The sequence below is a fragment of the Cyrtonyx montezumae genome, unplaced genomic scaffold, assembly GCF_038088225.1.
Source record: "Cyrtonyx montezumae isolate F1298 unplaced genomic scaffold, pur_monq_1.0 scaffold_24, whole genome shotgun sequence".
NCBI lineage: Eukaryota > Metazoa > Chordata > Aves > Galliformes > Odontophoridae > Cyrtonyx > Cyrtonyx montezumae.
Window position 1 is genome coordinate 3,643,377 of NW_027071981.1, and position 27,407 is coordinate 3,670,783.

The 27,407-nt window shown below is 46.4% G+C and overlaps 1 protein-coding gene across 2 annotated transcripts in view; it reads left to right on the top strand.

Moving 5' to 3' along the window:
* Positions 1-1,290: 1,290 nt before the first annotated feature.
* Positions 1,291-27,407, top strand: part of SLC24A3 (solute carrier family 24 member 3) — a 124,339-nt gene continuing 98,222 nt past the window's right edge. For both annotated transcript variants that reach the window (XM_065739496.1, XM_065739497.1), the window contains exons 1-2: positions 1,291-1,542; positions 24,277-24,414. In XM_065739496.1, coding sequence (XP_065595568.1) covers positions 1,425-1,542; positions 24,277-24,414 — 256 coding nt within the window. In that variant the 5' untranslated portion in view covers positions 1,291-1,424. The remainder of the gene's footprint in view (positions 1,543-24,276; positions 24,415-27,407) is intronic.

Sequence of the window (27,407 nt, forward strand, 5' to 3'; positions counted from 1 at the left end):
CTGGTCTTAACTCATTAACCACTACCTGCTGGGCATGGCCCTCCAGCCAGTTCTCCACCCAGAGAAGAGTGAACCTGTCCACACCACGGGCTGCCAGTTTCCTCAGGAGAATACTGTGGGAGACCGTGTCAAAGGCCTTGTCCAACCCCCCTGCCAAAGCAGGTTCCCTACAAGGATGGCCAGAGACCCTAGGAGCGGAGATTGGAAGCTCAGTGGATCACAGGAGGCCAACCCTAGCACGAGTTCCACTCTCATGAGTCTTCAGTTGCTTTGATTTGGTCAGAAGTGTTCCGACTTGAAATGATGAAACTTTTGAGACTTTTGGAGAGCTCTGTTGTATCAGCCTCCTTTGGGAGTGCTGCCCATGCTTTCATGCTCTCTCCTCTCCTTGATTTCACTGAACCGTAGAACACTTTGAGTTGGAAGGGACCCCTAAAGGTCATCTAGTCCTACTGCCCTGCGATGAACAGCTCCACCAGGTGCTCGGAGTCCCGTCCAGCCTGACCGTGGATGTCTGTGGGAACAGGACATCTCTGTGAATGCCGCAGTCAGGACACGCAGCAGAGGTCCCGAGCGGACACTCTGGTTTCGGGGATGCCCAGTTCAAACCCAGGTTCTGCCAAAGGTGCACACAGATGCGTCACGTCGCCTCAGTGCTTTTCCTGTAGAGCGGAACGACGGTGTTTGCTCACAACCACAGGCTCTCCGGAGGCAGCAACCTCCTCGTGCACGCACGGCGTTCTGGTTTCAGCACAGCCACTAGGCGTTCGCCGTAACTCTGCAGTCACAGTGACGACTTAAAGCCATGGCATGGGGATGAAAGGTTCAGGGACAGGCGGGTGGGGCCGGGCACCGCTCACCCAGCACATCGCTGGGAGCGGCGTGGCGGAGAGGAACCCGAGCCCCTCCAACCCCCAGCTGAGAATCCCGCACGATGCGAGCAGTGCGAGCGGACGGTGAGAGGGGAGGAGCCGCCGAGCTCCCGGCGCGGTGCGTTATTCTTTTTGTCTGCCTGGAATACCTTAACGGCAGGTAAAGGCGTCCGGCAGACGCGATGCCCGAAGCCTCCCGGCACGGCGAGCCGGAATAAGCTTCGCGCTGCTGTGACCGCGGAAAACCCCGGCAGCCGTGTCGGGGCTCGGCCGGAGGGACGCGGCGGAGAAACGCGACGCCTCGCCCGCCTGCCCGCGGGGACCCCGCCCGGGGAGCCGGGACAGCCCCGTCCCCGCCCAGCAGCCCGCCCCGCGTGTCGGCGGCGGCGGCGGCGGGGAGGGGGGCGGTCGGGGCCGGCCGTGAAGTTTGGGCTCCGCCGTCCCCTCCCCATCCCGCTGGCCGCGCCCGCTGCCCGACAGCCGCGCAGGGGCGGGCGGGGGCGGCGCTGCGGCGCCCGGCTCGGCGCGGCGCTGAGGAGCGGAGCGGCCGCGATGGGCGCTTCGGCAGCGGCGGCGGCGGAGCGGAGGAGGCGGCGGCGTCGCGGGGAGCTGCTGCGGGGGCAGCTGGGCGCGCTGGCCGCCTTGGCCCTGCTGCTGGCCGGCCGCGGCGGTGAGTGAGCGGCGGGGCCGGGGAGGGGTGTGAGGGGACGGCCGGGCCGCGCCGCGCCGCCTCCTCCTCCTTCTCCTCCTCCTCCTCCTCCTCGCACCGCGAGTCCCGCGGCGGGGCCGGGCTGGGGGGCGGCGGATGGTGCCCCGAAGTTGGAAGGGCTGCGGGGCCTGCGGCGGGGCTGGGGGTCCCCGCTGCGCTCTGCCGCCCCGGGGAGGTCCCCACGTGCCGCCGAGAGCCGCTGGCGGAGCGGTGGGGCCGAGCGCCCATCCATCCTTCAGCCTCCGGCCGGCTGAGAAAGGAGGGCAGGAGCGAGCGGTCGGTATTTTGCATTGCAAATCCGCGAGCGGCTTGTTTTCCTTTCGGTGAAGGAGAGCGTACCCCTCCGTGGCTCGGGTTTTGCTTTTTCAACAAACAGCCGTGGCTGAAGGGTTTCGCGGTGTCCAGCATGGTGCGAGGAATGCTGTGATGTTCAGGAAAGAGCACAAACACGAGCTGGGACTTCGGCGCCTTGTTTTGTGGAGCGTAGCGGTGGTTGGATGGGTCTTAAGTTTGTGGACCGTAATGCCTTTGAATTAGTCGCATCTTCTCCTTTGTTTCTATACATGAGTTGAGAGTTGTGCTTGTTTTTTTTCTGATTGCTTCTGAAATTAAGGTTGGGAAAGGTCGGTGTCAGCTCCTAGTGAGTAAGCAGCGGTGTCTGCATGTGCTCAGCAACGTTTGTGCCTATGAACATCATAGAATCATCATTTGAATCAGAAAGGACCCCTAAGGGCCACCCACTCCAACCCCCTGCCCTGAGCAGGGACACCCACAGCTCTGTCAGTGCTCAGAGCCCTGTCCAGCCTGACCTTGGCTGTCTGCAGGGATGGGGCACAACCGCCTCTCTGGGCAACCTGTGCCAGTGCCTCGCTGCCCTTACTGTGGCACAGGTGTGGCAGCCACAGCTGTCCTTCTAGGGCTGCCAGCAGGAGTCCCGCTCCTACTAGAGACAAAGGACTTCTCCAGACCACTCTGTGCACCTTCACAATGTATTTTCTGATTATGTGGCAAAGGCAAAATTCAGACCTGTTCTAAACAGAGCGTGGCACACGTTCTTTCTGGTGAATGGTGTGTTCCTGTCCCAGGCTTTGTTCTTCTTGGCCACAGATTTCCTGCTGATGTGCAAGTGATCTCAGCCCTTGTGTGAAGGCAGCAGAGGCTGCACAGATGCCCCTGATGCAGATAGATTTGCCTGCGCTTTGCTAAGATTTCCCGAAGTCCAAGTCCCTTTTGGGAGTTTCTGTCAGGGCTCTCTGTTTCTTAGAGTCACATAATCACAGCACGGCTTGGGTTGGAAGGGATCGTAAAGCTCCCCAGCCCCAAACCAAGCCATGGGCTGGTTGTCCCCCAACAGCTCAGTCTGTCCAAGGCCCCATCCATCCTGGGCTTGAGTACCTCCAGGGATGGGGCACCCACAAAGTTTCAGTTTGGGAGGGTGTCTCATGTTATCTGTCATTGGGGTTTAAAATTAATCCAAGAGTGGGATTTTGGTGCAGCCAGTGCAGCACTCTGTTGCTGTGCACATCCAGGTGTGGCAGTGAGAAGGGTGGTGTTTCTAGCAGAACTGTTGGATCTGCCTTCTCATCATCCAGACCCAGGGCACTGAGCTTTCTCAGAGTTGCAGTTACAGCTTTGGGATGCGTGCCATTGCTAGGTAGGAAGTAGAAAGATGCCCTTTGGTTTAGTAATTTAAGTTTTTCTCCTCTAAATATGAGTGATTTTAAGATGGCTTGGTATCTGGTCGCATCACCCTTCCCTGTCCCCTGACTGTGTGGCAGAGGGATCGGGCTCAGCCTCCGCCTCTGGAGCAGCATTCAGTGGGATGAGGCAGTGGTATGCAGAGCAGAGCCAGGTTTGGCTTGACAGCACACAGGGCTGACGTGAGGCTTGCTCACATCCTTGCTGTTGGTGAGACCGATGGCAGCATGAAGGATTGGGGCTCACAGAGTGCACAGGGGTGCGGTGGGACATGAGTGATTGCAGCTGCTGTGATCAGTGCCTAGCTGCCATCCAGCTCAGCAGTCCCAGGTTTGAATCGCCCTTTCGAGACTCATTCCAAAGACCCTTCTGCCAGGGCGTTCCAAAATGTATAAAGCACAAATGAAGAAGAAATTCGAGTTTACAAAGTTCATCCCAGCTGGACAAATACAGCTGGGGGTGTCTCTTTCTGTCTTCGAGGCATTGCAGATCCCTGGTTGTGCTCTGACACCAAGGACGTTGTGCTGGTGGGTAAGAGATCTCACGTGGCAGAAAGAGCTGAAGTATGTGGTATTCTTATTTTCTGTGTTTTTATTTTATTTTATGCTTGTCAGTCTCACTCCTTAGGTGTCACTTGTAGCAAGAGGTTCAAGCATAGAAGACAGTCCTTTATTAACTGAGACCATCCATCAAACTGTGTTGACTTGGGTATTTCGAGGGAGTCAGGTCCTTCACCAGGTTGCTGTCAGTCGGAAGAAACAATAGGGACAACCATCAGTGGGATTTTTTTTCTCCTTCCCGCGCGTGTGTGTGGTTGGCAGGGCAGTAAGGAAAAGCGCGGGCTGAATCTGCAGCCCTTACTCATGGGGATTGGCACATCTGAGCAAACGGAGTTGCCTGCATGATTCAAGCATGGAAGATTTGGGTCGCTTTTAAGTCTTGTTCTAACTTGACAGGTGTGGTGTACTTGGAGGGGTGAAGCACAGCCTGCCAGGTGCGTTTTGACCAGCTCTGAGACTTGCTCTGCATCCTGAGCTCAGGCTCTTTTTATGGGTTGCCCAGTTCTTCTATGCGTGGCTGGGAATATCCATCTCACCACAGTGTGCTTACCACAAGCATCCATGCGATCCCATTCCCCCATGTAGGGGAAGGTAGGTGTTGGATGCCCTGGTGTGTTCCCATTCTGATTCTCTGCTGGCTGGGAAAGCTTTAAAGACTAGAAGGAACCACGTCGGCTGTTCCCTCCTGAGCACTTCATCGCAGGCTGTGCCTCAAAGGGCATTTCCTCGCATATCTCTTTACTGCCAAAATAGCATTGAAGAACCTTGGTGTGACAGATCCTGGTCGCGTAGCTGGGAATTAAGTGAAAACACCCTGGTTTTATTTGAGTGTTGTGGTTTGCTTAAACCAAGAAACTCAAACCAAACTTTAGAGGTCATGCAATGAAAGCACAAGAGCAGTTGTTTACCTCACCTCTTCAGTGAAGCGGGGACTGCGTGAGAGTAATCCTAGCCCAGATGTAATGCTGTAACCGCTGGACCCCTGGATATGGGAATTTACCCTCATAAACTAAGGAGAGGCGTCAGGCCAGAGTGTGGTATGTGACCTCTTTGGCAGGGAGCTTGTTTGGCCTTGCAGGAAATGACTTGTACATTTAGTTAGTTCTCGTTCAAGGTCCTGCACCAACGGGTGACAGGAAGGGAATGCTCCTATGCAGCCAGCTACAACTGGGGGAGCAGCAGGGCCGACATGCAGCTATACATGGAAGGGAGGCATGGGGGACGTGCTGAACGATGGGCTCGACTTCCAGCATGTGCTTACAGCTGTGGCAATGCGGGGCTTGTACGCCTAACTGATGCTGGGCTTGCTTCAGGGTCTTGCCAAAGCTGTGTTTCAAGATAAATGCCACCATGCCACCTAAAATCACAGGACTGTGCTCCTCAGGATGTGGATGCAGGATGATGAGGAATAGGCGGTGGGTTGCCTTGAGCAGGGCGTGAAGGCAGAAGGAAGCTGGCCTCCCCAGCTGTTCCTAAACAGTGTGAGTGCAAGGCTGAGACTGTGAATAGCCGAAAAACTCAACAACAGCTGTTGTTTCTTTGGTGTCTATAAAGGGAAGGTAGGCTGGGGGCTCCATGTCTGCATGTGCTGCTCTGACTGCAAACATTTGGTCCTGCCCTGTGCGGCTTGCAGCTGCTCCTTCCCTCAGAGCCTCTTTTTGGGGTTGCACACTAGCCCAGGGTAGTCTTCCGCAAAATCTGCTTGATAAAATGTACTGCAGGGAGGTTTAATGAGCCAGAGCTCAATGAAAGAGTCCTTGGGTGGTGCTCCTGGTCTGAATGGCCTGGCTTCTGGTAAGGCTGCTTGGCTGTTTGTTTTTTTTCTCTAAACCCTTCGCTAGTAGATCCCTCCTTCTATTGATCTTAAATGGCCCTTAAGGTTGAGAAGACTGATGGTCTCTGCCCATTTTTGATCAAAGGCTTCCAAAAGGAAGGGCTCGATTAGACCTGTCATACATCTATGAGGACTGTTCTGAGAGTAATACTTTGACCAATACCACTAGCGGTGAACACTGATGAAGACCAAACAATGGCTGTGAGCACAGTGAGGCAGTGGGTGGTGCATTTCAGCAATGATGACAGCAATGTGAAAGAATAAGCCGTGTTCTGGATGGACGTGCAGATTTTTATGAACGTGGCATGCAAGCTCTTGCTCATTCGTAGTGAAAATGCACAGACAATGGTGGTGGTGACTATGTTGAAAAATAGTGTTTTGTAGCTGAGAATTTGTTCTATGAAGTAGTGTTATCTTGCTCTGTGTTGTAGTTTCCATGGAAATAAATGGGAGGCATTACTTTTGAAGTGACTTATATGTATGGGAGATGGTTGTGCCTGTATCTTCCTGGGATAGAAGAGGTATGTTGGTCAGAAAAGAAAGGTCATGGAGAGCGTACCTCATCTGATAAATGAGAAAGGGGGACAGGCAACAGCAGGCATGGAGAAGGCTGAGAAACTCCACAAGTTTTTTGCCTCTGTCTTCACTGGCAGTCAGGCTTCTCAAGGGCAGATCATGCCTTACCAATCTAGTGAAGTGATGGCATCAGTGGACAAAGGAAAGGCAACTGATGTCATCTGCCTGGACTTGTATAAGGCCTTTGATTTGGTCCCCTGCCGTGTTCTTATCTCTAAATTGTAGAGAGAGGAGTTTGGAGACCAGACTGTTTGACAGATAAGGAGGGTTGTGGTCAATGTTTCTATGTCCAGGTGGAGGCCAATGAGGAATGGTGTTCCCTAGGGGTCATTTTTGGGATCAGTGCTCTTCCGTGTCTTTATCAAAAATATAGACAGTGGGATTGAGTGCACCCTCAGCAGTTTGCTGATGACACCAGGCTGAGTGGTGCACGTAATACACCAGAAGAAAGGGATGCCATCCAGAAGGACTTGGGCAGCCTCGAAAAGTGGGTGTACCATGAACCTTGGGGGGCAGCCAACCCATGGCAGGAAGCTGAGGCTACGTGGGCTTTGAGGTCCCTTCCACACCAAGTCAGTCTGTGATCTCATGAAACCTGTCAGTGAAAACTTTGGAGTGTTGTTGTTGTTGTTTCAGATAGAAGAATAACACGGGGTCCATGGAGCTTGCAGCCTGAGGGATGCATCCTTTTTACTTGCATTACTTAGAAACCGGTGCAACTTCTTCAGGCAATTTCTGCAAAAAAAAATTGTAGATTTCTTCCCGCAGGCACAGTGAGAGTGGTGAGCTGCCTTGGGAGCCTGCATCTTGCTGTCACAGGGCTGTGTTTTACCACCTGTTGTGAGGCACACCGCTTCGTTATTATTGCTATTTTTCTGTTGGTTTGTTTTACAGCTGGCAACCAGGCAGTTGAGTTGCAGTGCTGCATTTTTGGGGAGGAGGAAAAAAGAAGTTTGCTTTTTCCATTCTTTTCTTCTGTGTGGTTCTCTAGAACAGTCTCTAAGCAGTGGATTTTAAGAAGCACTGGGGATTTTTCAGAAGCTTTGTTCTGCTGTAGGTTTTACCTTTTAGTATGACCAAGAATCAAATCATGCCAAGAGTCTTTGGTAACCTTGTCCTAATTTTTTGTCTGCTACTGTGGCTTTATGGGAAGAAAAGTGGACATGCCCTTGTGTGGGCAGGATGTTTGTGATCCTGCCACTTTATTCCTCATGTCCTGTAGACATGCTCTGAGAAGAATAAGGTTTACCCAGTGAGTATATCTATGTGGCTGGTCTGTACCAAAGCTGAATTACTCACAGCATCAAAGGGAACTCCTCTGAAAATGAAAACACTGTGTGTGTCGTTTGCAGTTCATGAATGTACTCTTGGCTGACCCTAAAGGGATTAAGGTGTCTTACATCCACCTCTCCGTGGCATCGTTGCTGTTAGACTCTTCCATCTTTGAGGAGCTTGTCCTCATGTTATTTACTGCCAAGGGCATCCTGACTAGGAACTTGCAGCTAGCTGCTTGAAGCCTTCAAGGGATGGTTCTGCCTCCCTTTATTTTGTTTCCCAGCAGAGTTTACATTTTCTCTCTGTGCCTCATCTTCCACAGGTTGTGACTGCTGTAGGAAAAGACCTGGGTCTGATTTTGTCAGCCGGGAAATCAATAACAATGAATCTATCTTGATATAAGAATGGCAGTGGGATGAGACCCCCAGATGATTTAGCTGGGCTTTTTGGGGTTGTGTGGATGCCTCTGTTGCGTTGGCAATGGAGCCAACTAGATCAGAGGAGCATCTGTACCTCCACGAGGCATTAGGTATGTGCAGTGTTCATACCAACCATGGCTGAATTTCACCTAAACATTCCAATTTAACAATAAAATGAGGACAATCTCCAGGTATTAAGCTTTTATTTAAGGGTAGGTGAGAAGACTATGGAAATGAGGAGATTTCTGTGCATGTCAGAGGACATGAGGAAGAACAAGGGAGGAAAGCAAACAGGATGGGCCACTGCATCCAGCAGAAAGGGCTGATGAACGGCAACTGGAGAGAACGTCAGGCTGGACTGAAAGCTGCAGTTTGGTGTGAAATGAATTTGTTTAAACAGATTTTTTTTCTTGGTGGCATCCCTGAGACTGAGAGCTCTGCACAAATCCTCCAGGGAGAAGTCCTGGGTCTTATTCTTCTGAGAAGAAGGGAGGTGTTGAAGAGGAGTCCAGATGTGGTGTCCAGGGAGATGACTGTGTGGGACAGCACTTGCTGGGACTTGATTTGCCTTATATAGACATTTTTTCGCTGATGGGGACTGTTAAAGAGATTGGATTGAATGTCATCTGCTTACAAGGCTTGCCTGTGGGAAGCAGTTGGTCCCCAACTGCTGCCTTGGACCTGGAAACCACTTACAGACCCTGAGGAGTGGAGAGAATGAGATGTGTGCTGTCCTGCCTGCTGCTCCACACCGTCCTCTCGCTCAGCTTTGCAGGCAGCACTGACACAGGTGCTGTGTTGGTGAATGCAAGCATATGTGTAGAGAAGGGCATATACCTTACACAGAAGAAAAACACTCGTAAGCACAAGGGAGTGTCAGGGCTCATTTGGAGGCACAGATTTAGTTGTTTTGAAACATTCCTTTGCTGAGCTGTGAACTGAACAGCTGTGCTAAGTGGCTGAGATTCACAGTCTGGTCTGACCTTTCTATACCTCCAGTAGTGTGTGCGGTACTTTGGACAATGGCCATGTTTGTGTGTCCATAGGCAGTTAGGCCGTGGTCCAGGAGGCAAGTGCTTAACTTGCAGCATGTGAAGTAATCCAGTTGATTTCAAGTAGGCTTGTGTGTATGTAAGGTTAACCAGATCCTTGCTCACTCACTGTTCCTTGATCCACGGCCTTTTTGCAGGAAGCAAGACTGCATAGCCTCGAATTATAAAGCAGGGAAACAGAGAGATGAGAGGAGTTAGCAGGGCTATCCCAGCTGAAGTATGACAAAGGTGCTAATGGAGTGTGGATCTGTAGGCCTATGCTGCAGTCTGCACTGCACTGACATGTCCTTACAGATCAGCCAATGGAAATCTCTTAAGATGCCATGGCCACAAGAAGAGATTTGCAACCAGAATGCTCTGTTTAAATCAAGGAAGCAATAAGGCTGGAAAAGACCACTAAGATCAACAAGTCCAGTGCACCCATGCCCCCTGACCTCGTCCTTCAGTGCCACAACCCCACAGCTCTGGAACACCTCCAGGGATGATGACCCCAGCACTCCCTGGGCAGCTGTGCCTCTGCATCACCACTTTCTGAGAAGGAATATTTCCTAATATCCAACCTGAAATGTAGTATATCTTGTATTTTATGATGGTGAGAGAAGGGCATGTGTTTGGACAGAGCTGAGCCGCTTAGGGATGTTAAGCCTTGTCCTCAGTGTTTGCTTCTGCAGCAGGCATCACCTATTAAATAAAAACTGCAAACAATTTTTAATAGCTCAATTGTGAAAGAGTCTGCTTAACTCCGGGAAAAGAATCTTTTTGATATGCAAGCCAAAAACATGCTAACTGAACTACAAACAACTGAAAGCTCTGCTGTTAAAATAATTCTCATAGAGAGATAGATCCAGCTGCTTTTTTTTTTCTCCTAAGATGGCCAGAACGTATTGCAACATAAAGCAGAGGCAAAAACGAGCCTTACATGGGCATTCCTTTCTCTTCTGAGAGGATCAGCCCTCCAGTTCTTAGTGCACTTCATTGCGGTAGTTGATTTTCAGTTCTCCAGCTCACAGAGAGAATGGGACAGAAATAAACTGTTAAAAATGAACACTGCGTGCACCCAGAAAGCACAACAGTTCATGTGAAGGGTAAGGAGAACACAAGCTGTTCCGATTGACGGTGCACAAAATGGAGTGTGCTCGGAGGTTCGCAGCATTTGATTTCTGTTGTTCAAGAATAGGTGTGTATGATGTGCAACCCCACAGGGCGGTGGCAAATGGAATTGCCAAATGCTTTTGTGCTCAGTAAGACCAGGAGGTGCAGGAGATGGTGACGCTTCTGGCCACAGTCCTTCCTGAGTGTGCTGTGTTTCCTTCTGGGGTGTTGTGCTGCTGCTGCTGTGCTCTGTACTGAGGGCACAGCACAGTCAGGGGAAGGTAGGATTGCCCAAAGTCTTTCCATGTGGCTGCTGGACAGCTGATTGGACTGCTCACTTGACATAGCCAACATATGGTGCCATGGTTAATGTTTTGCACCTGAACCCAGGTTGTGTCTCAGATCTGTTTGGGCAGAGGCTACCCTGCTGCAGTCTCATGTGTCCTGCTTTCTGCTAGGATTCTCACAAGCCCTGTTGTCAAAATTGAGCTGAAAAGACCCTTATCCCAAAGGGCTTCTGACTCGACAAGGTGTCATGTGTAGCTTGCTGTTGGGATGCTTGTTTTGAGAGGTAAGATGAATCGTGCTCACAGCATATAGCATTGCTTGCTATGGGTTCCTTCTCAGTATCATAGGAGGGGAGGGAGTAAAAAGAGAGGTAATAATTAAAAAAAAAAAAAAAAGGCTGATTTTACTACTGGCTGCGAAATAAAATAAATGGATTTATCCTTGCCTTGAATCAAAGGAGGCAACAAATCAAACTTGTTTAGAAGTGGAGGAGTTTTCCAAGAACAGAACTAAGTAATACTTGTACAAGCCTTTTAAATCAAAAAAGCAATCTGAAGAGAGGTTGCAGGAGTGCTGTGTTGATATTGATCACTGCTGTCATTCTTGCTGTTGAGTCAGTTGTCATGCTGTCCAGCTTTGTCCAAAATTGACATGTTTGAGGGGGAGGGTGTATGGACTCAGGAGGAGGCTTCAAAGAGGAGAGGAGGACAAGAAGATGCCAGTGTGGAGAGAGGTTCAACATCATCTAATGCAGCAGGACCTTGCTGGCCAGGGCCTGGGGTACACACAACAGGGTCTGCTGCCAAGACAATGATCTCCATGGCTGTTGGACAGGGGCTGAGCTAGCAGGTGGCCCCTGGAGCTGCAGGCGAGGCATGTAAGGATGGACCATGGAGAATGGAGGAACTATGTTTATTGCTGATGGTAAAGTGACCTTAATTCCAGATATTTTACCCTGATTTGTCCTGGTGACTGGACAAAAGAAAATGTAACTCCCATTTTTAAGAAAGGGAGAAAGGAAGATGAACTGCAAACAATGATTCTCGGGTACGTGCTGGGGAAGATCATGGAACAGATCTTCCTGGAAGAGATGTTGAGGCATGTGCAAGAGACGGAGGTGATCCGAGACAGTCATCAAGGGCAGATTGTGCCTCACCAATCTGTTGTGATGTTGTGGCAGCACTGGTGGACAAAGGAAGGGCAAGTGTTGTCATCTGCCTGGACTTGTGCAAGGCCTTTGATGTGGTCCCACACTGTATCCTAATATCTGACTTGGAGAGAGTTGGATTTGAATGGTGACCTATTCAGGGGATAAAGAATTGGTTGGATTGTTGTAGCCAGAAGGCTGTGGTCAGTGTCTTTATGTCCAGGTAGAGTGTGGAGTCCCTCAGTGGTCTGCCTTGGGACCAGTGATTTTCAACGTCTTTATCAATCAAGACAATCAAGCGCATTCAGCAAGACTGTTGATGACACCAAGCTGAGTAGTGCAGTCAATAGAATGTAATGAAGAGATGCTACCCAGAATCCTTTCAAGGCTGAACAAGCCCAGCTGTCTCAGCCTTTCTCCATAGGACAGGTGCTGCAGCCCTCTGAGCATCTTTGTGCTTCTCCTCTGGACCCAATCTAACAGCTCTGCATCCTTCTTGTGTTGGGGCCCTGACCTGGATGCAATACTGCATGTGGGGCCTCACAAGGACAGAGCAGAGAGGATTGTCCCTTCCCTCTCCCTTCTGCCATCCCTCTGTTGATGCAGCCCAGGATACTGTTGGTCTTCTGGGCTGCAAGTGCACACTCTGGCTCATGTCAAGCTTTTTTTCCGCCAGGACCCCAACGTGCTTCTCTGCAGGGCTGCTCTCAATGAGTTCTTCTCCCAGTCTGTACACATATCTGAGATGGCCCTAATCCAGGTGCAACACCTTGTTAAACCTCATTTGGTTCATATGGCCAGTGATGAGTGGTGTTCCCCAGGGGTTTGTCGTGGGGCTGGTGCTCTTCAATGTCTTAATCAGTGGCACTGATGATGAGCTCAAGTGCAATCTCAGCAAATTTGCCAATAACACCAAGCTGAGCAGTGTGGTTGACATGTTAGAAGGAAGGGATGCCATCCAGAGGGACCTCAACAAACTCAAAAGGGTGTGAACCTAATGAGGTTCAACATAGCAAAGTGCAAGGTTTTGCACCTGATTCAGAGTAATCCCAGATATGTATACTTGACTGGGAGAAGAACTCCTTGAGAATAGCCCAATGGAGAAGGACCTGGTGGTCCTGGTGGATGGACGTGAGCCAGCAGTGTGTGCTTGCAGTTCAGAAGACTAGTGGTATCCTGGGCTCCACTGGAACTGAGTGGGCCTTGAGATCCCTTCCAACCCAAGGCATTATATAAGCTATGTATTATATATATGTTATATTATATATGGCATGATTCTGCCACAGAGGAAAGTCTGCCTTGGACAAGGTTGTTTCTTGCCAGGAGAAGTCGTGCGGAAAGATTTGGTCCTTTTTGACTTTATTTAGATTGTGTTTCCCAGAGTTTTCCAGACCTAAGAGCTTCCTGTGATGAAAAGCACAAGGCCAAATACCCCATGAAATCATGAAGTACAGCATTCCTGCAGGGGTGTATCAGGTTCTTGGCATTTCAGTGCAACAGAGGAACTCTCCTATGTGCTTACAGCGATGAAAAGCAAGTTGAGAGAGAAATTCAAGAAGATTTTAGAAAGACGATAAAACTTGAAAGGAGAACAGTGAAAGAAATATCAGTCACCACTCATTGCTGTATGCTGAAGTAAAAATCCTTGAGGATTTTGCATCATCTAACGTACAGCGAGCTGTAAAACTGCAGCGTTGGTGGTTTTGTTTTTAAAGCCTCGATAATAAGATTATTTTTCAAGAATACCGCGTGTCTTTTCTTTCGTCTTAGTGGGAATCTTATGTAATTTAAAAGGGAAGTGTGTTGTGTGAATTTCACCACCCATCTCTCACAGCTCTGCTTAGTTGCACGTTTCCGAGGCATCGTAGAGGCCGAGCCGCGTAGCGGCTGGCAGTGCTGTTGGGATAATGAGACTGAGGTCTGTAGGACTGGAGGCTCAAATTGTTTAAATTGACTTTGGTGGCACGGTGCCAAGCTGACACCAGCTGAGAATCTGGACAGAACAACTTGTCCAAGGTCACCTCACGCAGCAGAGCAGTGGATTCAACTCGGGTCTGTAGAATCTCACTTCAGGGTAAGTAAGGAATGCATACTGCTTCTTGAAGGGTCCTGCAGTTCTTAAAGCCATATAAAGACAAGAGCGCGTTAAAGTCTTCATTCTGCTATGATGTAGAGTGTCTCCTTTTCGTACCAGGATCTATGGTTAAAATTAGAAACATTTTTTTTTTCTTTAGCATTATTTATTTCCCTATAAATACTGTGGAAAGTTCCAGTTTGGGATTTTAGTCAGACTAGTCTCAAATCTGTTGAAACGAATGATGGTTTTCTCTATTATTCCAAGGTGACAAATATCTCATTCTTTGTAGCTTCACTTATTTTTGAAATGGGGTTTTCATTAAATTCTTTTCAGGGATGGACACAACGTGTTTCTTGTTCTCTGCTTTCTGTGTTTCTGAATACTCAGTTGGCATCAGAAACCATTATCTGCTTTGTGATGTTTTCTCACTGGTGGAAAGGAAAAAAGGCCAGAAAAGGCCGGACTAGCTTTTGGCATCCGGATTTATTCCTTAATGACTTAATGAGTTTATTATGATTTATTCCTTAATGACTTAAATGAGTGGGTTTCTGCACACCTCTACAACATTGTTGTGCTGTGTTCTTTTCCATCCCTTGCTCAGAGACTCCTGGAGTTGTTGCAAGTCTGTGCTGGACTTAGCAGCACTCCCAGGTCCCAGGTGGGCATCTGAATTGGGATGCACTCTGCATCCCTGTGGCAGGGTATGGCACCTAGCTGTGGCACCCCCTGAGAAATCAGGGGTATGCTTTCTTGAGTTGCATGCCTTGGTGAAAAAGAGGATATGTTCAGCATTGCAAAACTTGTTTGATTGCCATGTTTGATCAGAAGATAAACTCCTCTGGGGTGTGATTTTTTTTTTTCCCAGTGTGGTTGATAAACATACAAGCTGGTTCTATTAGGTCAGTGAAGTTGCACAAAATAAGACTAATTGTGATTATGCTTCTTCCTTCGCATTACCAGAGCTTCTCAGAAAAGAGCTGATGCTGATATTGCCAAAACTACACAGGAGGGGGTTTCTAGCTTGCATTTAGACAAGATACATCCTTCTCGGGGTGGACTGATAGCTAGCATCCCTGTGCTAAGATGAGGTGCCACATTTGTCTGTGGGAATGCTGTCAGTTGGAGGAGGAAAGGGACAACCTGAGATAGCTCAGCGGTGACACCTGTTGACTGGGAGAATGGCTGTACTGGTGGTGTGAGGTTAGGAGGATTGTAGGAGGCAGGAAAAACAAGGTGTTTTGGTTTGATAAGCCTTGGCTTGTTTCAGCAGTGTGAGAGAGAATGCAAGACAGTGAAGCAGTTTTATTAGAGTAACCTGATGTGAGAGGGAAACTGCATTAGGACAGATCCTTGTCCTTTGAGACATGAAATAGGCGATTTTACTGTGGCTGATTAAAATGTACCCATCTCCGGTTCTGTGGAGAACATTGGTGGTGAATCTTTCCCACTCCGCAGCTCTGCCATCACCAGCCTTCCAGCTGCCCCATCTCTTGCACATTTGGCTCTTGCAGAAGCTTCCAGAATTTGCAGACATGAAGAGGCCTGCCCATAAGTACATATTTTCCCCTTCTGAGTGAATTCTCCCCAGAAAGTACACCGTAGCTGTTGTCTAAACTTGGCCTTCTGTCCTTTACCCCAAGTTCCTCATCAGGCAGGTGGCCTGGTAGTCATGCTGTTGTACTCTGACAGAGGTAAAAGTTTTCTTAGTTAAATTTGTATTGCAGTACCATCTTTGAGAAGTTATCTGGTCCCTTTTCCTTCCCTAAATGTAAGTACTTTGGGGGAAATAAAAAGCTGGGTAATGAATGTAATTTTTTCCCCTAGGGCTCCAAGTCTGTCTTTCCTCTCTTGTGAGCTGTGGGTTTTCTGTGGTGGCCTTCTTGTAAGAGTTGGTGGGGATGTGGTAGAAACCAGAGGCTCCTGCTGGTAACTGCAGCCTAATCTTTGTTGCAAGCTGAGGTCGCTATTTCTGCAGTGCGAATGGCAGCTCAGAGGAGGTTCTGCACTTGGAGAACCAGATGTTTGCACTCCAGGTTGGCATAGCAGGTCAGCACTGTCTGCAAAGAGGCACTCTTTCCTCCCTGGTAATGCTTGCTGCCATTTAGCTTTGCTCGACAAGTGAAGGAGCATTAGCTGTGGGGCAGGGGGGCCAAAGCAGGCAGCTCTGTGACACAGAAGGGAAATAGGAATTCACTTTTTTTTCCTTTGCCCTACTTCCTCCTGTTGCCCCAGGGCTGAGCAGACCTCATTGAAGGGATTGAATGGAGAAGGCACAAAACTCTGCACCTATCTCACTGCACTAGGAAATAGCTTCAGGGTAGTAATGATGAGCTAGAAAGGAAGCAAAAAGTCATCCTAGATCCTCAGCAAATGTTACTTTGATGCCAGAGGTCTCTTCTTTTGATCAGCAATTGAAAGATCCAAATAAAACTAGGAAAGCACAAGAATGCCTTCCTGGGGGTTGGCTCTCACGAAGCTGTCTCAGCCAGCTCCTAAACTCCAGGTCTTTGTGGTCCTGATTTTTCTGTGAGGAAAACGGAGGACCCTGTTTGATCACAAGCTCTGCAGTCACCTGCCATTCCCCTCTCTATCCTTTGAAACTGAGATTCTCAGAGTATGTACTTGGGCCTGCTCCTAGCCTAGGGTTTGTAACTGTCCCTGCTCAGCTCTGCTCATTGTTACAGATAGTTATGGCTTCTGTCATGGCACTGTGTCCCTCTCTTTCCTGATGACCAGATGTATTTCTAGATATGTTTACTTACTTTTAATAAATATAAGAAAGAGATGTCCTGGGGCTTCTGTATACATTTGTCAGTAATTAAGGTAGGATTAATTGCATGAAATTGTTTTTAAGGGGCTCTTATGAGATCAGCAGAAAGAAGCATGGGATAAAATGTATAATGAATACATTACGTTATAAATAATGGACACAGCCAGTGCACAGGCATCCCTGAAAGGTAATAGCTCTTTCAATATTTAATTAAGTGGGAACCATAGGGAAAACACTATATGTCACTGAGGTAATTTTCAGCCTGGCTTAGTGACATGTAGATCACTCTGAATGAGTGCAGAACTGACATGCAGCTGGGACCCTATGTAGTTGCAACTCATACTAATAGTCGGGAGATATTTGTTGGCTGGAGAGTTGGTTGGAAGGGGTAACGTTGAGGGCTGATGAAAGAGAAGGTGTTGATGGCAGCTAACACTAGCACTTTGCTTCTGTTTTTTTGAGCAATTGCTGTTTTAGCAGTGTGCTTCTGTCTGTTTTGTTGGCATTTCCCATCTCCTGTACACTCCTTTCATTGTGTTCTTCTCCAGCTCTTACGCTGTTTTGCAATTCTACCTCTGCCAGTGTAGCAGGTAGTTAAATTGAGATGCCTCATTGCAAGGTCTGAGTGATTTCTGATGGTTGCCAGAGCCCACTGTGCCTTCCCACACATCTCTCCAGGTCTCTCTGTGCTGTTTCCTGCTTCATACTTCATTATCTGTCTATCAGTGAGGTTTCCTGAGTTTTATGTCATAGAGAGAGGGCTTGTAGAGAACAAATCCAGATCAAGGATTGTATGACGGAGGTAAATGTGAGAGCTGGTGTATTCTCTGGGACTGAGACCTCGTCTCCAAGTTGGAAAGTGCCTAGCGTGATTCTTTCAGTCTACAGGCAGTAAATAATAATGATTAAACAAATAATGGTTCCAGAGTTATGCTGTGTAGTTGCAGAGAAGCACAAGGGGAAAGGAGCAGTAAGGAAAATGAAGGGGAGAAATGGTCTTCTTTGACGTGAAAGATGTGTTTGTATTGAAATGAGTCACAAAAGCTTCCTTGCTTTTTTATGCAGGTAGGGCTGCAAAGGTGAATAGAATAGAATTAAACTAGGAAAAATAGTCATGATTTATTTTCTTTCTTTACTTCTTCTTTTTAAGGGCTGCAACTTCCTCCTTTCAGTGTGTCCTTATGATATTTTCAGACTAAATTTAATTCTACAGAATTAGACTTAGCTAGAAGCATGAAAGAGGAAAAACTAAGCCAAAATAAAATATTTGATTCCAAGCTGAGTAAAACATTTCACCTGACCAAAAACTGTCTTTCCTTCCCCATGTCAGCTCATGAGGTGAGAAACACATAAGTGTGCAGGAGAGAGAAGTGAGTGTTCAGCTCCTAAACAGACAAAAAAAATCAATCCCCCACCCTCCCCCCCCAAACCACCAAGTCTGTACCCTGTCATATGGGCTTGGAATACAACTGATTTTCCACTGCTTTTTGAAGATATATCTCCTCCAGGGAATTACACTCTTACTGTGTGACATTGTCCAAGTGTTAGAAGAAAAACGGATCTGTTTGAGAACACTGAGGCTCAATTACTGCTTTTTCAGCCAGATAAAGCTTTGATTTCCAGGTTCAAGCAGCCACGCGGTCTTGGAACGGTATAAAAAGTAGCACTGTAACTGGTGGAAAATCAGTTTAAGGTTATTTTTTAATTCATTATGGCTAATGTTTCCTTGTTGCCTATCCTGAGTGAAGAAAACTGTGATGAGTGACTTCATTGATACAGTGGTCGGGAATGACCTGTGTGACTTGTGGTGTAACCACTTATAAAGTCACTTCAGTGAAATGTATTACTGCTGCTATTCTTGCCCTTTGATTCTTTGCTTCTTACTCTGAAGGACCTTTTCTTCTGGTTTCACTGAGCTTTGGATGAAGCCCAGGTTTAGGACAATGCTCCGGGAAGATTTGGAGCAGTGCTTGTGGATTGCCAGCAGTGGGGAGAGTTGGTAAATGGAGTTGAGGAGGAGGAAAAATGATGAAAACGATTAGGGGTGTGAAAAGATTATGAAAAGAAAAAGAAAAAAGCAAAAACTGACTGTTCAGTTTAGAGAGGATCTGAGTCACGGGGGAAATGATAAGATTTAAAAAGTGGTGGTTTTAGGTACTCTTGTACTTTCATATAGAGCAAGAAGAAGGGAACGGCAAATTTAATGGTCAAACTGGTATGAGTAATAAATACTCTATAAGTTTCTGCATAAACTGGTAATGAACAGTAAAGGCAACCTTGGATAATGTCATAGTCAATGACTGTTTTTGGCACAACGTAGCAAACCACACTGTTGAGGGCAGTGAAGAAGTGCATGCAGGGGTGCATGGGTTCTTGTGGAATCTGTGTACTACCTAGGAGGTGAATGCTACCATTTCTAACGTTGGCTATAATGTTAGAAGGAGGATTTTTACCAAACTGATCAGCTAGAATCCCTAAAAAGAGCATGCTCTCTATACTGTACTTGCCATATACAAGCATTAAAAATAACGGCTGCTTGGCCAAGATGCTTCTCCTACTCTCCTGTCCCACTTTCTTCCATCCAGACTGATACACATAGAAATAAAGCTTTGAAATCAGATGGAAGGAACTGGCTGCTCTTCAAAGCCAGGTGTAGTTGTTTTGGTTTTTCCCCTGAGGATGCTTTATTTATGGTCTTAGCTGCTGATGATTCTGAGAGGAAAACGTCTCTGAAATCAGACTGCAGAGAAAGATAATCCATTTCTGAAATGCTTAGGCAATCCTGAGCTCAGATTACCCTGTGAAAATCTGTGGCGGATCTGGTTGCTCTAGGAGAAACCTGGGGTTGTGGGTGCTCACCTACTCCCCAGTAATGCTGCTTGCACCTGGTTTGTAGTGTGGGAGCTTGGACTTGGATGCTCCAGATCTCTTCCCCAGGAACATTTCCCTGTTGTATTCACTGTAGGGAAGTTTCAGGGAGAGGGAGATAATTCAGCTGGTTCAAAATAAAAAACAAAAAAACAACCCTCTGAAAACTGAAACCGCCACCATCAAAACAATAGATAAAAGGGACAGACAGAGGAGGGAGGGCAAACGTATTCCAGAAAAGCTGTGCTGTTTTTGGCTTCAGCCAGCAGGATCTAGCAGTTTGCATAGAAAGTAGTTTATTGTCAGCAAGAGACGAGGATGACTGCCAGCAGTGCAAAGCCATTGGCAGCAAGGCATTATGCTTCGGAAAGGCCTCTGTGACAGATCTATCCCTTTGTCTGTGTGCTGGGCCAGCCTCTGCTCTGCCAGCCCTTCGCTGTGCGACCCACCTCACACAGCCTCCTTTCAGGTCGTTGCAGAGAGCAGTGAGGTCTCTCCTGAGCTTTTCAGTCTGCACAGCCCCATTCCCTCAGCTGCTCCCATCACACTGTGCTCCAGACCTCTCACAGCTTCGCTGCCCTTCTCTGGACGCACTGCAGGGCTCAGTGTCTTTCTTGCAATGAGGGCCCAGCACTGAGCACAGCGCTCAAGGTGAGGAGGGATGGTCACCTCTTTTCCCTCTGTGTATAGGGTAACATAGTTTTGAAAACTCAGGTGAAAAGCCCGCCATGCCGTGGCCAGGTTCATGAATTGCCTTCATCTGTGTGATGGGGTTGGGCTCCCTTACTCATCACCACCTAGGTCTAGCTGCATTTCTGACTTGCTGAGGTTCCTGTGGCTTAATGCTGAAAACAGATACTCTGAGGTCAGTGTGTGACTGAGGAACACCAGAGTGCTGTGTAACATTATGAAATAGTACTCTTCCTGCTGAAGAGTGCAGGTTAGGATGTGCTTAGCTGTGTTCCTGCGGTGCGGATAGTTGTAAACTTCAGCCAGAGCCATCTGGAATAGCATAAGGAACTCATGAGCTCCCACATCGATTTTTGGGTCACATGCAGAGCATTTTCAGAACTTGGGGCAACTTATCCTGTTCTTTCCACTTGGTTTCTTTGCTATAATCATAAGTAGGGCAGATCAATGATGTTGCTGGAGTGTGTGTTGTCACAGGGCTGCCACCCTGGCTTGGCAGCTACAGGGGCTCTCAGCAAACAAACACAAAGCACATGCTGTCTTATTTAAAGAGACAAGGCTGGTGGAAATGCACCGCCCGCAGTGTCTGATTTATTTTATGGAAGGCAGTGCAGGAATAAAAACAGGGAGCAGCAGCTCGTGTGCTTACTGTCCGTGGGATTACCTCTGGAAGGAAGCAGAAATGAAGTTCTCTATAACCTGAGTTCTGAGTCTCAAATGGAAAACTGGTGCGGAATCGCTGGAGCTCTGGGAAGTACCTTGTGGCAACAGTCAGTGCTTAAAAAAAATAATTCTCCCACTTGGAAACATGCAACAGAGAGTTGGAAGAAATCTTTTTTTGTTGCAAAGTTTTTAAAGGTGGCCCTGTATTATTATAAAGCCAGCATAACAGGAAAAATGTCTAGTATGTATAGCGACCTGAACAAAGTGACACTATGGCTAGCACGGGATGTTTGATACATCTTAGCTAGGCTGAGATACTGAAACAAATGGCCCTGATGTGTTTCCCATTTAGAAGTCATCCAATTCGGAAGACCTGTGTTCCCAAAAAGGAGACTTTCTAACCTTTGCTGCTTGTCCTTGAAAGGAAGGATTTTGCTATTCACAGTCCTTCTGCAGAATATCAGATTTTTCTTTGTATTTTGCTGGTTGGGATTTAGCATATATTGAAATCGATGCATCAGGCTTGCGTTTGGTGGAGCTGAGGCTCAGACCAATGGCTGTTCTCACAAGGAAATCCTTAGACAGCCAGGCCTTTGAAGAAAGCATCTCATTTCACTTATGACTTTTATTTCACCTATGCCTCTTGCTCTGTTGAGCCAAATGGGATGAGTATAGAGGAGAGGTGACTGGGGTGGGGTTTTGGGGTCAGTGGGGTGCAAGTACTGCTGGGGGACAGCTGCCAGAAAGCTGTTTGGAGCTGGGAGAAAGCACAAGAAGTTTCAGCAGGAACTTCTGGGTTGCTGTAGCCCTTGTGGGTTCTCCCAGCTGCCTTCCCTCCCTGCAGCAACAATCTGACTGCTTGGAGTTGAGCGTCTCTGCTTGGAAAGACAGCAAGCAGTGTGGAACTGAAACTGCTTAGCTTGATTGCCAGAGTGTGTTTATTATTAAGGAAGATGCCTGATGTTGCATTATTGTGTGTTCTCGTTTTGAGATACTCAGTCCACTTCTATCAGTGAGGTTTGTTAGCTTGCAGCTTCTCACTTGTGCACACAGATTAAACAAACAGTATTCTCTAAAGTTTGTAAAGCAAGCGGAGAATGGTACAAAGTTCCTAAAGCTTCAAATGGTGATACTTAGTTTATCAAGGTGCAGGTTTATTGTTTATTGTATTTTTATTTATTTTTATTGTGTGTGTGTGTATATATATATATAAACACATAATGTATTTTTTATTTTATTTTATTAGGAAATTATTTTTTATTTATTAGGTTACTTAAGGCTGCCTGTGCAACTGTCATCTTCCCTCTTGTGACTTTTTTTTTTCCTCACTTGAATTTAAAGCTATTGGGTGCATGGAGCTGACAATATGAGCATGTGCTTTTGGCTAAGCAGGCAGACATGACGTCTAAGACCAAGCAGCATTGTGCCAAGAATGCCATGGACAACAGCCAGCTGTTTTTGTTGACATTGCTAAAACAGAGTTTCACTTTGCAGCACCAGTGCAAAGCCAAAGAGAGGAGTAGGAGGAGTAAAGCCTGGAAAAGATAAGAAGTAATGAGACAAAGTAATTGTAAGTTACATTCTGTGTACTGATATCCAGAATCGTTCTGTGCCTTGGAAGCCTGGCAGCAAAACACAGGGTTCAGTGTTTGGCTGGAACCAATTGATCAGTTTGGGTCATGAAGCTGCTCCAGAACACATGCAGTTCGATATGCTGTGCTGTTGATGGGAGACTTCAGGTTTATTGCACAGAATCGTTTTTTGGTACCCAGTAAGTCAACTTTTCAGTCTGTTGCTTGCCCAGCTGCAGTTGCCTGCACTTGCTTCTCCAGCGTCCACTTTTCTGTTCCTTGTGGCTGCTTTGTGGCAAAGTGCTGCTTCCAGCTTCTTTAATCTTTTGCTGCAGTCTGAGACTGTTTCACTCCAGGCCCCCCGCTTTATTGCTCGCTGCTGCTTCCTTGCCTTCTGGGTGGTGATTCTTGTTTCACTGCCTGATGGTCTGGGAAGAGACTTTGGAGTTTGTTTCTTAGTATTCTCAACAGCAGTTGTGTGGCTATGTTAGATGGCTGTGAAGGCCCAACAACTGCTTGCAGTGGTTTTGCAATCAGCTCTGGGTCTTGTTAGCAAAGAAACTGGCGAGCAAAAGCAAAATTATTGAAGTTTGGAAAATGTGAAGTCAGTAAACATACGCACACCTCGTGTTTGAGGGACTACACATGCCAGGGCATGATAGGCAGTAAGCTCAGACTCTTTAGTCTAAAATGGGTGACACTGGCTGGGCTAAGGTTTACCCCTTTTTCCTTTTGAATATAAAGTTTCTGATGTCAGTAGGTGTTCCCTGATGATTTGAAGTAGGGAAGACTCCTGAATTATCTCGGAGGCATGCTCTGGCCCCATATGCTGTGATCTGTGTAGTTCAGAGAGGCTGTATTATATGAGGGTAACGGTGCATTTGGGCTTAATAACCACTCTGAGAGTGGATGTGGTTGTATCCTTATAAAGGCATTTTTATCAGTTGCTTTCTGCTCTGTGAGCAGAACCTAAAAGAAGCTGCTGACTTCATGTTTATGAAGGAATGCTTCATAATGCATTGAAAAGCCTGTGGGAAGCGTGTTCAGGAGCCTTCCCTCTGAGATCATCAGACGCTGACAGGACAAGGAGTGATGGCTTTAAGTTATGCCAGAGGAGGTTTGGGTTGGATAATAGGAAACATTTGTTCTTCATGAGTGGTGAGATATTGGCACAGCTGCCCAGGGGGTGGCGGGGTCACCATCCCTGGGGGTGTTCCAGAGCTGTGGGGATGTGGCACTGAGGGATGTGTTCAGTGGGCATGGTGGGGATGGGCTGATCACTGACTTAATGATCTTAGAGGTCTTTTCCAACTCCAGTGACTCTTATGATTACACTGGACATGAGATGCTGAAATGGATCCCTATTGACCAATTGGGTAAAACTAGCTGTTCCAACATTTATTACAAAACGTAATTTGAAAACAGTGATTGCTCTTACACCTCAGTACCCTGTCCTCTCTGACACAGTCCCCCTGCTTCTGTTTTCTGTACTATGTGGGTTGCTGAACTCTGTCTGAAGTCATGAGGAACTGCTTGCTTTGAAGGGACAGAGCTTTCCTAACACCTGCTGAGCACATTATTGATTCACAAAGAAGCCTGCTTGACTTCTGTGTCAAACACTGAGTCTCTTAGGCCCCATTCAGCAGCAAGCTTGATGGTAATTGTAAGCAGAAGTGGCTTAAATGTCTTCTCAGCACGTGCAGAATTCAGCAGTTTTGCTCATATGGATCTAACAAACCAAGGTGCAGGGGTTTGTGCTTTTTTTGTTTGTTTCTCTAGGCAACAATGGAGGATGCTCCAATTTTCAGGCCTCTGCTCAGCTCATCTGCTTTGCACTGAGCAAACCTAGGACCCTCAGTGCTCCTCATACGTCTTCTCTAAACCATTTCCCATCTTTGTAGCCCTCCTTTGGAGTCTCTCTAATAGTTTTATATCCTTTTTGTATTATGAGGCTCAAATTTGCACACAGTACTCGAGGTGAGGCCACACCATTGTGGTTTAGAGTAGGACACTCACTTCCTTTCCATGGCATGCATATGCTTTGAGCATTCAGGAACAGGACCACAAGTTGCTTTTCTGGTGCAGTCTCATGTATCTACTGTTCTTTTGCTTTAGGTTATGATGCTTTGAGCTATTCTGTGGAAAATGATGGCAAGTGGACCGGGAGACAGCTACTGCAAGCAAATGAGGACAACACGACGGAAGCCCCAGGGGACGGGGGGAAGCTGTATGTCAGAAATTGCACTGAACCAGGTAGGATTGATAGTTACTTCCAGCCCCGCGGTCTCACAGTTGGCTTTCTTACTTCCAGATATCTGTACAGGTTTCGCCTATATTGCTGAAAGGTTTTACTTATTTTTAGGTCTATAAACATCCTTGCTGTTTTCCTTGTGTGTGTGGACCATATGGATATTGCATAGTCTGTCTGCAGGTAGGGTTAAGGAGAAGGCATGCTGTCAGCTAGTGTACAAGTGTAACATCTGCTGATAGCCCAGTTATGAGGTTTGTGCAAAAAGCTCAGCACTGACATCCAAAGAGTCTTAAGTGTTTATCTCATGACTGCCACGTGTCGTTGTTATGGTCAAATACGCATAGTGAATATGTGTGTTAGCATGATTATTATTTGTAGCATTACCTGGTTATCTTATATTTAATATTAGTGGCTCCAGCAAGCAACTGACCCAAATGAATTTTAGTTTGAAGTTTCACAGCTGAACTTCTGGGCTGATTTTCTGATGTGAAATGCATAGTACAGCTTCTTCCTCAGGGAAGAGCCTTAGCAGGGTATTTCTTATCTCTGTAACTCCTGTTTTTATGAAACTCATAGAAGCTTAATGTCCTTGAAGCTCTATTGCTTCATTATGTTTGGTTGAAGTTCGTTGACATATACAGGTGCTTTTGGAGGAGATGAGCACAAGCATGTATCAAATGTGCTTTTCTGCTTTATGTGTCCCACTTCTTCAGGAGTCCAACTACAGCTAGAACGTAACTGATTGGGTAGAGGTTATTTAGCTGTGGGAGAGCTGATGTAATCTGAAAGAGTACATTTCCTGAGCTACTTGGAGACTTGATTGTGGCCTTTCAGCATCTAAAGGGAGGATATAAGAAGAAAAGGGACAGACTCTTTAGCAAGATCTGTTGTGATAAAACAAGGGGAAATGGTTTCAAAGAAAATAGGGGAGATATAGAGTAGATATGAGAAAGAAGGGTTTTTTTTTTTTTTTTTTTTTTTTTTTTTTTTACAGTAGGGCAGTGAGGCACTGATACTGGTTGCCCATAGAAGTTGTGGATACCCCATCCTTGGAGATATTTAATGTCAGGCTGGGTGGGGCTCTGAGCACCTGCTGGAGTATGTAGGTGTCCCTCTTCGGTGCAGAGCAGCTGGACTAGATGGCCTTTAAGGGTTTCTTCCAACTTAAACAATTGTATGATTCTGTGATTCTTCATAAAATATAAAAATTTCCATGGATTTTAGGAAAAAAGAACAAGGGGATATATTACAATGACTTCTATTTGGGATCCCAAATAGAAAAAAAAACTATTAAAAAACGGAAAGCTTCATAAGCTGTTCAAACCTTTATTTTTTCCTTTTCACAGAGAAGCTTGGGTATCATTTCCTCAGAGTTCAAGGGAGGGATTGGCAAGGTGTTTCTTCATTCTTCAGAGATTATGTAGGTTATGTATCCCAGGAGAAATTCTAGCAGATACAGTTAGTGCTGTGTTTCTCTGCCTATAATTTTTTCTCTACTGTAATACTTAATAACATTTCTGGACAAGTGAATGATCACACTCATTTTTTAAACAGCTACAGCTGGTACAAAAAATTCTTATTCCACTCTCCCTTGTTTGCATACCTCTTGTGCAGTGCAGTCTTACAGCCTCACATCATCGAATGGCATAATCTTCCCCCCAGCTTCTCTCAGTATTTAAGTATCTACTTTCTCACCATCCTCACCTGTTTCTACCGCCTTCACTAAATAAAATGGACTGTATGAAAGTGATGGGATTTTATTTGCTGTGCTTTTTCACCTCTTTTCTTGAAGATAAAACATCAATATTTACTGAGCGAATTGTGTTGTGTTCAGGAGAGAGCGAGAGTAGAAATAGTGATGTGAATCACTGTATTTTCCCTGAATAGTCACGAAATTACTACAGAATATATTCTGTAATGGCAAACAAATTAGAATTACTGTAGGAAAGAAAGCGGAATGAACAAGTTTGTCTTGCATGTGTTGTTTCACATAATTTTTTGGGGAGCATTAGTAGAATATGAATGTAAATCATGAAAGCTATGCTGGACAGCAGACTTTGAATGGGGATGAAGCTCTTCTGAAGCCTGTATGGAATGTATATATTGACTCCAGTGGATTTCAGCCACCTGCAGAATATTTCAGTTGTGCTTTTTCAGCAAATGAAAGAAGTAAAAGAAGAGTTGATGGAAGAGATGCTTGGAAATCATGTTTATAATGTAAAATTGCTTGGAAATGTGTTTGTGTTTAGAACATTTGTCTTGCTCTGTAAGACATGAATAAGCAAAGTGTTCCTGGTGGTACTTTTGAGAAGAATTTCAAAACTTTTCATTTTCTATGTGATGCCAGGTTTCTAAACCCTGCACAAAATGGGCCGGTGCTTTATGAGCCTGGACAACTTCAGCTTCTTTCTGTCTTTCCTGATGCAGAGAACTGGAACATCTGTTCAGGAAATTGAAATGGAACCTGATGGTGGAAGTGGGCTGCTGAAGTTTGCTTAGGCAAAGGCAACGTTAACTTTCATCCAAGCAGAGTTAATGTGCACCAGTACCTGCAGGTTTACATCTGAAGCATCAAAAAAAAAACACCCCAAAAAAACCCTAAGATCTTGTCTGCTCTGTAAGCTGTCAGGTCATAAGGAAATTTTGTAAAATTAAGCATTTTACCTTCTGCTGTCAACTTTGGGTTAGAACTTGTAATAAAACAAGTAAAACATTTCTGATAAAAATCCAGTTCTTAAGCTAGCTGCATCTCTAACTAAAAGCCTGGTTTTATGGTTTTGTTTTACTCATTGTTTTATTTGTATTTTGTTAAAGGAAATAGAGGACGGAATAAAGGTTTTTTTGATTTTGTTAGTGTTCATTAGCTGTCATTTGTTGTCAGCTTAAGCTGTCCCAAAGAGCTGTGTTGTTGGAACTGATATGAAAGATATAAAAAATTGTGCTTTTGCCATCCCAAGATGCTGATTCAATAGAATCAGAACTTTCTGTTTAAATG